The sequence below is a fragment of the Solea solea genome, chromosome 17 (assembly GCF_958295425.1).
Source record: "Solea solea chromosome 17, fSolSol10.1, whole genome shotgun sequence".
Taxonomy (NCBI): domain Eukaryota; kingdom Metazoa; phylum Chordata; class Actinopteri; order Pleuronectiformes; family Soleidae; genus Solea; species Solea solea.
In genome coordinates, this window is record NC_081150.1 from 12,565,542 (window position 1) to 12,577,871 (window position 12,330).

General features: G+C 40.6%; 1 protein-coding gene across 5 annotated transcripts in view; it reads right to left on the reverse strand.

The window, feature by feature from the left end:
- utrn (utrophin) overlaps positions 1 to 12,330 on the reverse strand; it is a 176,371-nt gene that overhangs the window by 49,520 nt on the left and 114,521 nt on the right. For all 5 annotated transcript variants that reach the window (XM_058613759.1, XM_058613761.1, XM_058613758.1 and 2 more), the window contains 3 exons: positions 5,291 to 5,420; positions 3,007 to 3,275; positions 1,632 to 1,778 (listed from right to left, as the gene is read on the reverse strand). In XM_058613759.1, the coding sequence (XP_058469742.1) occupies positions 1,632 to 1,778; positions 3,007 to 3,275; positions 5,291 to 5,420 (546 nt within the window). The remainder of the gene's footprint in view (positions 1 to 1,631; positions 1,779 to 3,006; positions 3,276 to 5,290; positions 5,421 to 12,330) is intronic.

The window sequence follows — 12,330 nt, forward strand, 5'->3', positions numbered from 1 at the left end:
CACACACACATACAGGTTTGCACAGCTATTCTTCTTAGGGCCTGCATTGACTTCCATGCTTTTGGACAGCCTTAAAAAAATGAATAAGGCTAACCTAAGCACGAAACCAGTTCCTCATTAGGTTCTGCCTCATTTGGACCAGGTTTTGGTCTCCATGAGGACTACTGGTCCTGGCAACGTCAGTCTTTATGTGTTTATGGCTGCTTCTAAAGAGGTAACAAATACTCACACACGTGCAACCTCGCAACTTGAGTATAATGGCAGCCACATCACATCTGCCCACAGAGGGAAACTAAAGAATAAGCACATAGCTTGGGCAGTAATGTGGCCACTGATGGCTGTTATGGTCATCCTCCCACTGAGATGAAAATGAGAAGTGCATGCATATGAAACCAAATCACACAACAACACAGTCAGAGCCGATTTATGAGCAAAGCTGGTGTGAAAACACAGAGACAAAGCGGACCCTGAGCTACTCTGACTCGGGGTTTGACTTCGTATGGTCAGTCTCTAGGCAGAGAGACTATCAGTGGGTGTCTATTCATTACATGGAAAATATCACAAGTCTACAAATTAGCCCAGCTCCCCAGTTTCACTCTGCGGCTGTGTCACACTCGCAGAGAAACGGCTTCAGGTTTTGTTTCCAAGGATTATTTTTGTTATCAACTCATTTTTGCCCACATGCCTTCTTTTCCTGCCCAAGTGTTCAGCTCATTTTAACAATGCTGCACAGCTGCATACAAGGAACCTTACAATGAGGTCCATAAAAATACAACTTGTCATGTCAGTGTCTTTGAAAGTACACCTGCTTGGTGTCCTTAAACTCATGCTTTCCCAGATGGACAGTGTGACCAGTGTTCTCCAACCTATGGAAACTGGAGGAATCAGCAGCCTTCAGGACCTCAAAGTGTCAGAGGCACTAATGAAGGAAGGAGTCTGTCTCTGCATATACAAGTCTATAGATCCCACACACCTGATCTGATTCACACAAGATTGTATCTATTCATTTTTGACTGTTTCTGAGGGAAGGAAGAAAAAAAACACAGATATAGGACAGCTGACCACCTTTGACAGGAATGTGTCTGAAAAGAATTCCACCTAACCCAATAATTTAAAAGTGCACTTGCTATGCCCCTGCAAACTTAACGGAGCATTTTATCCCCTACTTCACAACGAACACACTTTCTCTTCTGCTTCCCTCTGGTGACTTGTAAAAAGACTTTTCAGTGACTTTCTCTCTAGGACTGAGACATGCTCCTCTCTGAGTGAGTCCCACAGCAGATCAGAGAGAACATTAAAGCATGCAGAGAGCCAAGAATGTGACTGCTGCGCTGTGAATACAGTGTCCATTGATGTATGGTGACAAATACCGAATTCAGCACAGGACTGTGTTAAAACAAAATATAAGTAGAGGAACACATGTAGAGGAGCAACTCTCAGCCCCTCTTTGTGTTTGACAGACTCAAAGACATAAAGAAGAGACAGAAAAGCACATGTAGGTAGAAGTTAGTCAGTACACAGAATACTGAACCCAGTATTAATCTGTAAAGTGTGGACAAAAAGAAGCAACTATGTGGCAAAAAACATGTCTGCAATAACATTTGTTGCAGCTCCAGGGGGGATTTAACTACCTGTAGTAGTTTCCATCTCATATTGAGCTGGTCCAGTTGTCTGGAGGCGGTGGACGACAGCTGGATGTCCAGTGGTGTGAGCTCTGCAGAAAGCTCATTGACGAGTTTCACATCGTGACGCAGTGGGGCGACCTCCTCTCTGAAGGCCTGGGAAGTATTGTGTTTGCGTTACATTTAAGAAGCTGATGGTTTCACAGATGCATCAGTGCGTGACTATTGTTGACTTTTGTTGTTGTTGTTGTTGATGTTATCATCATGTTTGGTCTTTGTGAAACAGCAACAATATAGCATTACATTGTATGCTGTGTCCTTCAACTAAAGACCTGACTGAGGGAGTGTTTGTGTGTGTATACAGTGGTGTATTCAGTCAAACTGCTGAACAACCAGGTTTTTTTAGCAGTAGTTTTCACTTCTGGAACTTTTCATTGTCTCACTACACAACGACGACATCAGAACCCTGCTAAACTGACAAATACGGGGAGTGGTGTGGAGCTGTTCGGCTTAATCAGCATTGTTTGGATCTAACGGATAATAATCTATTGTTTAAAAGTTATGAACTATATTTCTAAATCTGTTTCTTTTTCATGTTCACTGTATTGATCTCATAATCTTTATTTAATTCAGATTTAAAAACATCAATATGAAATATAAATAGTTTCTATATTCAAAGTGGGTTCTTACAAAGGCAGACAAATTTAATTGGACTGTGTATATAAATGGACGGTCTATAGCCCAGGGAGACAATGATTAAGAAAATTTGCACAACAGTTCAGCAACTCGCGACCCATGACTTGATTGTTTTAGGTGCCACCGTTTCTCCGCCGTCCTCCATTTCTCCTTGGTTTCTCCACATCATTTACTGTTTACTGTTCATCAGGAGACGGTGTAATTTTTCTGCTTGTTAACATAATGTGTTGCCTCTTTCTGGGTCAGGTCTTGGCAAATTTGATGAGTGGCATTTGCAAACAAACAAGACAGAGTCATCAACTCAGCAAATTATGTGATGTGAAAAAATAGAAAAATAAAAAATGAAGGGTGGAAATAGCCAAGACTTGCACTTACTATGTCATGGTTGTGCAGTTTGATTACTATATTTACTTGATAAAATTACACCTCCTTCTCTTCACTTCACACACTGGTATAGTGAACTTAGATTAAGATGGAGCGAGAGATAATGTGACTCAAATCATCATTATTTAATTTATTATTATGTTATCCTGGCATGGTATTTCTGATTTTCCTCCAATTACCACCAGAGGAAGCTCACGTACCACTGGTGGTACACCTACCAAAGCTTGAGAACCATGGCACTAAGGTATAGACGAGTGGGGGGTCTAACTCCTGACACTGACTTGTTGTGATATGTCTGACTCACCATGGTCTTATCGATGTGGTCCTGCAGAGAGTCGATCAGCAGATCCCCCACCGGCTGCCAGGTGACTTTGGCCTCCTCTGCCTGAGTCAGCCGCAGGTCTAGCTGGTCCATGGAGCTCTGCAGCTCCTGGAGTCGCTCCAGGGCGCACTCCACCTGAGTGTGCCAGCCCCCCACATGTCCTTTCAGACGGTCCCACCGCTCCCTCACCTCACCTGTCTGTTTGCGGATAGCCCGGGCCAAAACCCGTGCCTTTTCCTCAGGCGAGAGGTCTGAAGCAAGAGGACACAGAAAAGTAAAGGCAGTGTCAGGGGCAATATTTTCCCATGAACAGAGACAATTTTCTTGCCCTATAGCTCTTTATGTATGTGCAACTTTTTTAACTTTTTCTACAACCCTCCACCTAAAATATTGGGTGAAACCATATTCAAAAACAGATGTTGAAAGGTGAAGATCAAAAGATAATATGTAAGTATCAGTTAGTCACCAGGGCGCAACATCACTGTCAGTCAGTTTAAACAGAGTTTAATCCTGAGGATTAACAGTTGCAACCACTAGTTTCAGATCTTCTGCAATAGAACACCATTTTGTCAATTATGATAGGAGGAAAATAGACAGTAAAACTGTGTGACTGACAGCTGTTATCATCCAATAGGAGCAGGTGCATTTCTGGTGGCAAAAACTGTCATAGTGCCAGAAAAATTCAAAACAGGATTTAATTTTGCAACTGGAAGGCGCCATCCACTTTTCATATACAGTCTCACTTGGATCTAATCTGTTTAGGTAGTGTTATTGATAAGTTGCAAATAAAGAGAGAGGCAAAGTCTTCAAAAAATTCAATTCTTTCATTCCCTTGCTCAATTAGAAAGTCATTTATATTTCAGGAGGATGCAGGAGGAAAAAAAGAAGTGCAAGGAGTCAGCAAATGAGAAACTGCTCTCCTGCCATCAATTTCAACTAAGAAGACACACAAGCAGCTCCTTTTTCTTACCTCCGGGGTAATGACTACATTAACACTTTAACCTGTTGCACCTCCACAACTCTCCCATGATGCTTCCATTTGCTCCAACTCTCATATTCAAACACACAAATCGTACATCTATCTGTGATCTACAGCAGGTAGCATCACATGCAGATGCAGTGTGATGGTGACAAAATAACACGTCACTAAGCTTCACTAAAACAAGAAAACACAGCGACTGTGTAGGATCATGGGGCGTTAAAAGAAGTTAAGGCTTTACCAGAGTGTCAGTCTCCTTTGTCTACACAACAAACACGGTCCCTGACTTTTAATCAGCTTTTTCCTGAGACAATGCTTTCATATCCATATCAAAGATGACAGACAACAAGCATATTGGTCCAAGCTCTCACCATACCTTTACACAGCCCCTTGGGTTGGTTTAATTATTTACACAGCAGGGTTTTAGGGAAATGTGCTGACTTAACCGAGACTCTCCTGCCGCATACAACAGAGACAGAGAGGAAATGCTGAATGGAGCGATGCATATTTGCTTCTTGGGTGCCTCGTTATACACTGGATTATCATCCGCTCAGATTTTTAGTGAAAAACCAAGAACCTTTAATGCAAGTCATTGGCTTCTTTCTCTGTTCTCATTTCCTGGTCGCTCTCTACTGTATATTATCCAATGAAGTCAAAAAAATACTCCAGAACCCTGAAGAACCCACGGGAGCCTGCTAAGCCTGCTGGTCTTGATGCATTTTCTTGCAGATAAGATAACCTTAAAATCATGAAATGGAAAAGACGTCCCGTGAGGTCATTTCTCTAAATCAGTTTAATATGTTGAATGCTATTTTTATCCTCTCCCATTTTATTTTAGTGGCATGAAATTTATGCTCAATACAGTGTCATAAAGATTCTCATAGTGGAAGATTAAGTACGTCTTACCAATAATCCCACAATATAATTATTCACATTAATAGATCTAAAGAAAAAAAAAAAATTATAATAGATATGCACCAGTTAACACCTGTCCTCAAGGACAGCGCTGAACAGCGGAAATGAGGAAAGAGGGGGGAGTGAGCCTTGACTTGATGCTAAAAGACTTACTGCAACATCAGAACAAACAGACCTAGTAAAGAGGAAGAAAAAGCAGCATGTACAGTATGGAATGTATAGGGTTTTAGTAATATTTCTCATTTCAAGATAGGTTTCATGACATCAGCAATTAAATTAGATCACAGAGTGATGAAAGCTGAGTTGGCTCTATGATGCAAACTGATGATCCTTCTATTTCTTGTGCGGCGTTCAAGGATAGTGCAAACATACCAGTCTTTGGCTGCAGGTTCTTGCGAGGCTCTCCCGGACCTTCAATTGGCTGGTCGGCGAGAAACATCCTGGCCTGGTCCAATGTGCTCATCACCAAGTGCTCGCGTTCCCCCAGCTCTGAACGCAGTGTCTGCAGGCGGAAGAGAGAGCAGTGGGGGTTAAAGACGTGTATGATGATGTCTGTCTGTCTTTGACAATGAAAGCACAAATTGTTCTCCTGACAATAAATTGTAAGAATTAAAGACATAAGACAGTAAAAATGACTTTAAACCAGAACAAGCTTTCTGACATAGAGAGATTGCATTTGTATGCAGAGTTTATTCTTAACGGAGAATTTGATGAAAGCATAATTAATGCATTTTGATCTGCAGATATGTGCATATTTGACTCTTTTTTCCTGATCGTATCTGCAGCAGTGAACTCCAGAGAACCTTAAATTATGGGGGTTGTCACCAAATTGCTACGCCCACCACAGAAATAACTACTAATCAGTTTAGTTCAGCTGCAACTCTGTCATGACATTAGAAAATGCAGTTATAATTATCTCACATTCATGCATATACATACACACACACACACACACGCAACCAACAAAACAAGTGCTTGTGGAAGAGATAGACAACACAACTACCAACAGCTAATTAGATGATTACAGCAAAACAAAACACTGTCTTTTCTTGTTCAGAGAGGTGGAAGAAAGAGAGAAAGATTGAGACAGAGCAGCAGTGTTAAGAGTCAGTGTGAGCTCTGAGAACAGAACAGTTACTGAAGGCAAGAATATGGGGTTTCCTCTGGGTCACTATGAAATTAGTTGAGTGACCCACTGAATTAAGTGAATAACACTGTAGGTTCTTATTCAACATTCGTTTCAGTATGTCACTATGGGAAACGCCCTCCGCACTTTCCCCCAGAAGCTTTTTTATCATTACAGCAGTCCTGACTTACAGGAAGACATGACCTCGACTTCCCAGAGGAGGGGGACTTCCTTCTGCTTTATAAGCTTCACGTCACGACATCTCTTCAGTTTAATACAGGGGTGTCAAACGTACAGTCCGTGGGCCAGTACCGGCCCACCAGAAGGTCAAATTTGGCTTGCAGGATGAATTTGTGAAGATTTCACAATATGATTAGATTCTAAAACTATATTTTTCAGTTCCAGATACCTGTGACTTAATATGTTGTGCCACAGATCCACTGTGATCTGTAAGTTGTAATGCACATGTGTAAATGGTAAACTTAGGCATACACTTGTTGAAATTGCACTTACTTTTCAGGTTCATAATATGTTTTGTAAAAAAAGATATATAAATTCATGTAAAACAAAGGAAAACATTTGGAGTCTTTGTTGTTTATAGGTTATTATGCTATTATTGTAAAATGAGTTTGACACCTTTAGTTAAATACCTCTTTCCTACCTCTCAGAAGTTTCCTCTCAGACAGCAGGTGTAGCTAACGGGCTAGCATCACAGAGTGAGCTAACAACTCATTCGCCAAAGGCTACCTTTACACGACATTGCTGACTGAGTGAAGTAGCTGGACTGTCACCAAACAGTAGCTGCTGCAGCTAGCCACCATACTAGCTGCTCATTGCTTCTCAGAACTGAATTATGTTTCTTCTCCTCACTGTGGAAAAGGTAACTACGGAGTAAGCTAGCATTACCACATACTGCACATCCTCTGAGAGGATGACACTGCAATAGCCAAATTACCACACACACACATACCCCACACAGGTTTGCATAGCTATTCTTCTTAAGACACACTTGGACAGCCTAAATAAACCATTTACCTTAACCTTAACCTCAAAATCTTAGCCCTAAACTTTACCAGTTTCTCAGAAATGACATTCCGCCTCTTTGGGACCAGGTTTTGGTCTCCATGAGGACCTGACAAGGTCAGTGTTTCTGCCAGAAAAGGCCCTCAAGAGGTAGCAAATATAGGTAAACACATACTATCTCTCTCTCTCTCTTTTCACACTAATAAAAAAGTGATACAAAAAGTTCACAAAGAAGTTTGACAGACACTTTGTAAAAATGCTCAGCCTTTCCACAGCGCACATCAGTAGATAAAACTGGAACGTGGCAGCAAGCGTGGCATGTAAGGGTATAATTATTCTTGTTTTTAATATTAAATGTGACCTTGAAGGACCTCATTTCCCATCAGAGTGTGTGATTCCTTTATGGGGAGGCACTGAACTGTAGTTTAATGGACAGTGGGGCAAGTTGATTAGATGTGACAGCTCCCCAATCTGCACTCATCGAACAGAGGAGCACAGTAAAAATGAGATGCCAAAAATTCTGTTTTTCAGTCATGCACACAGCATTGACTGAGTGAGCCTCCGGTGACAACTGGCTGAGTTCAGTGGGGTCGTGTTTACAGTAACGGTCGAAGGAGGAGGCTGGGAAAGATGGAAACTGTCAGCTCACAGTCCTTGAGATGTAGGTGTCATTTTTTTTTTGTATTTCATTTCTGAGAGAAACTTCCTCGAAAAGTTAAGTGTCGACTGCTGCAATGACAATTTCACACAGCCTCCTGTGGACAGATGCACCTTCACGCAAAAATGGAGCATCCTACTGAAAAGAAATTTAATCACCCCTGCTAATAAATGGTTTGCTCCGTTCCAATGATTTCCTCCCAGCTCACATGGAGGAAACATAATAGGCAGGTAGCTCAGAGAGGGGACCTTGAGAGATTGAAACTAAATGAGAGGTGATAGAGGAAGAGTTTCCTGCAGATTTGTTAGTGGCTTAGACTCAGCTATGGACGTAATTTAATTGAGTTGAGATTAATTGTTTGCGTATATAGCTTGTAAAATATTCTGATCATACTTTTGTGATGTCACATTTAAATTGTTTTCAAATGTAACAGAATCAATTAGCTGTCTGCTCCACAGTATGCTTTTTCTATCATGTCTTGATTTTGGAAAGGCTTCATTGAATTCATCTGGGACAGTAAAAAAAAAAAAAAGTGAAACTCAGATAAGAAAAACTGACATTTTCATCTCCTGATGAAGATGGAGTGACATGATTAAAAAGCTCATGAGACCTTGCGGTCAGACCATTTAGTCGACGGCTCATGTCAAGGTCAATCCTGTGCCATAATAACATTATTGCTCAGCCCTAGTTTGCTTTATGTAAGTGTATTGTCTTGTCTGCTACGATAAATAAAAATTTATGACAGCGGTGCTCCCCCAAATGTCGCCCTTCAACGTTAACTGACTCCACAGAGAGGAACAAATCTGGAGGAGGCTGTAACAATGGCAACACAAGTAATTCCCTGTGTCACAGTGTCTCTTTCCTGTCATCCAGCCACCGGGTTTTCATGCAGTACAGACAGATAACAACACCAAAGCAGAGTCTTTTTTCTTTTGTACCTGCTGCACAAGTGTCACAGAGATATACACCTTTCAAAGGGTGCACGAGAGGTAAATATCAAAGACATGTGCAGTTTTTTCGGGTTATAGTTATTTTTTAACCAGCGAATCCCAGCGGGCTCATGAGTCACATTACCTGACTGGCTGTGCTGAAGATGAAAACAGACGGGTATTTGCTTTGCTTTGCTTTACTCTTTTCGTTTTTTTTTTTTTATAGATTTCAACAGTGACAGGTGAGAGTATGGTCTGGGCCTGAATGATGAGTGGTAACCAGGAGAAGAAAGAACCCTTGGCAGTGCCACAATATGTATGGCTTATGTCTAGGAGCTATAAGTGAATGTGACCTTCGCTGTGTGAGTGCGAGTGGCTGGAGCTGCAACATTTTGGTCTGTGTGAGGATGTTTGTGTCCACGTCTGTGACTCTGTGTGTGTGTGTGAATCTGTGTGTGTGTGTGTGTGTGTGGTGCCAATTAGATAACAAAACAACATTTCTACTAACTTTACCAAATATCCCTCTTCTCCCTTTCAAAGACCAGGTCTTTTTTAATAAACAAAAGGCCTCATAAAGAACTATTAGAACAGGAACACAAAAAGCCTTCTAAAGAAGAGTGCACTTACAAGTTAAAATTGGAAAGGGAAGCGATGCCCATTATTTTTTCTTTCAGTAGATAAAAATAAATACAACAACAAAGCACTTTGGAACTTGTGTGAGGTATTGAACTAATGCAGGCTGAACAAAATAAAAAAAAAACTCGATTTTTGTAATTATCTGAATTTATTGTATCCTCTTTTTCCTTCCTGTTTCGGAACAACTCAAAGGTGGTGATAGACTAGTTTGAAATACTATCTGATATGGTCTACCGATAAATAAGTGACATTTAAAAAATAAGTTCCCGCATGCCAAACAATGTGTCATTAAACACATGCGACTGCTCTGCAGTTAATAAAAAAGTAAAGCATGATTAAACAATAATGTTTCCTCAGTGACATTTCCTCAGAGTTATTTAGTGATTTTCGATAAAATATGCATTGGATATGTTTATTTTACAATGTCGTGCTGCTTTCACTGCAGTGATTTACATGGATTTTTACAGAGCAACAGGAGGCATGTCCTGAAGCTTCTGGCAAAAAGGGAATCATAAAAATAAAATGTATGGTTCTTTTTTATGAATAGTATAAAAACAGCTGTTTTCCTGATGATGATGATCTGATCTGATCACACATTGATGTAACTTGTGTCTTTCTTGATGTTGTTTATATACAGTCACTGACAGTGAACACTGTGACATATGATCACCTTAATTAGTCGTTACCTCCAGATTTACCGCAGAACTTTCCGAAAGTTCCTTCTCTTTCAACTTCCGTTTTGGTAATCTCACTCCCTCACTCATATTTCAGAGAACAGGGGTTAATTCCTTAACCTAAACGTTCCCAGCACGGCTATTATGCTTCCACCAGACCTGGTGTAAAACGCATCAATCTGTGTCACCACAGGCAGGAAAATAAATCACTGCCACAGTATACTGAGGAACAGAGAGAGATTCATGTGACGCTGAGAGGCTTCATCATCACTGTGTGAGCTCATATGACAATGGTTTGAATTTAACGGACATTTGAAAAGTTACACAATTGCACTTTAAAGCAAAATGGACATTCTGGAAAAGTGTTTAAAGTGAGGAAAATTGCTTTAAAGTTTTAAAAGGCAAGGTATTTTGGAATTTTAGAATACTACCTTTAATTAGAGATATGGTAGAGTCCAACACAGCAACTTTAATTAATTTCATTCTTCTTCAGGACCTGTCCATTCAGGTATAAATTGTGCTAATCAATCATGCAGACACAGTAATTAGGACGGGTTCTGTAGCAGAATACTAGACAGACAGGGTTCACTACATCAGCATATTCAGCCTACGAACACAACAACGTTAACTACATTTAAATTAAATCATTGTTTGGCTTTTGTTTGTCATATTTTATCATATTTGAAGGAGCTTCAGAAAAGTCCAGACTGGACTGTCCAAACAGCGGAGACAAAAAGACAACTCTGGCCGAAAGATCAGACTCATTAAAAATGCCCACAAGCAGTCCATCCCTTGTTCCCTCTGCCTTATCTTAAAGCTGGTAATTTAATAGAGCAGATTGATGAGTTTAATCGGATGGCCGCTGACGAAGGCCCTTTTATTGGTTAATTGAATGCTCCATTAATAAATGCAATTACAGGCATTTTAGCAGAGAAAAACAGACACGGATCAATATGCTGAGAAAGGAAGAAGAAGCTACTCAGGTAAGGCAGGTAAAGGCGTCACATTCATCTTTTTTCCACATTCTTTCCAGGATGAACTCTTTTCTCTTGATCGAATTGTACCTTAATGCCCATCACTTCCACTCCTGACTCTTTAAAACCACTGTACTTTTATATTATTCAATAACGGAAATATCCGTTTCTCTCTGTTGGGCTACGTGGCTCAGACCTTCCTCTTTTTCTCTCTCCAAGTCTATTATAGTAGATAAAAAAAGCTGCTTTATTTCTTCCTCTACCTCATAGACATAGACAATATCAGTAAACCTTGGCTCTTTCATGTCTGACAGAGCAGCTGCTGTGTGTGTACATATTTTAATGAGTGACAGAAGTGTGTACCTACGCATGCAAGCGCAGAAAGTGTTTCGGTGTTGGTGTAAGCAAGTAATAGAGCATGACGTGTTCAAAGCCCCAGCTCTTTGTGCTGCTCAGTCCCCTCATAACTCTCAGGGCTGGCAAGACCTCCAGGCCAATCGATAAAAAATACAGAGGAAAGAGAAAATAAAACATCTTTCAAATGGAGTCTTTGTCACAATCAGCTGCCCCGTTCCATTATTACTTGTTTTAGCATTCTCAAAGCCTTAAACCTGGAGATGAACAAGGGAACAGAGAGAGGAGTGCAGGAGACAGTTGGACATCACAGAGACACATTGCAGAAAAGAAGACAGAGGAACAGAAAGAGGGCTCAGCGAACAGGAAGGCGAAAGTGGAAAAGCAGGAAGATTGTATTCTGCTGAACTTATTGTGTGTACTCAGTCCCCCCCCCCATTCCTTATCCGTCTGTCTGATCTGCTCGGTTGAGACCTGCCTCTGCTCTCCATCGGCTGCTGGGTACAAGACGCAGTACGAGCCTCAACATCCTCTCAGACCTCAAAGGACACATTTTGATTAACATGGACGGCCACTAATTGTCTTATCCGTCAATGCACAAGTAGAGGAACATTATGCAAGTGCCAAACAATACAGCAGATTATCCATTTCATTTTACGGAGTGAATCTCCCAGGCCTGATTGTACTTTTTGTTCCTCAGTGGGCAATTTATTCACAGGCAGTGGCATTGTCCTGGCTGCAATATTCTTTTCTGAAATACATTTTTTTTTTTTGTCCATGATCTTGAGGGAATGTATTCTTTTTTTACAATGTCTTCTGCTTTTGAAGGATGATTCATCATGAAATCATTAAAAGAATTCACTTAGCAGGCGTTAAAGCTGCCAAGGAATTGATCACCTGCCACTGGGAAAAAGCCACACTCAGTATCCAAAGCAGTGTCTTTATCTGTTTTGGGCTTTTTTTTTTAATCAATGCACGAGCATTATGTGTAAAAAAAATCAAAAATTCCTATAAACTCTTTTTGTATGTGTAAATATT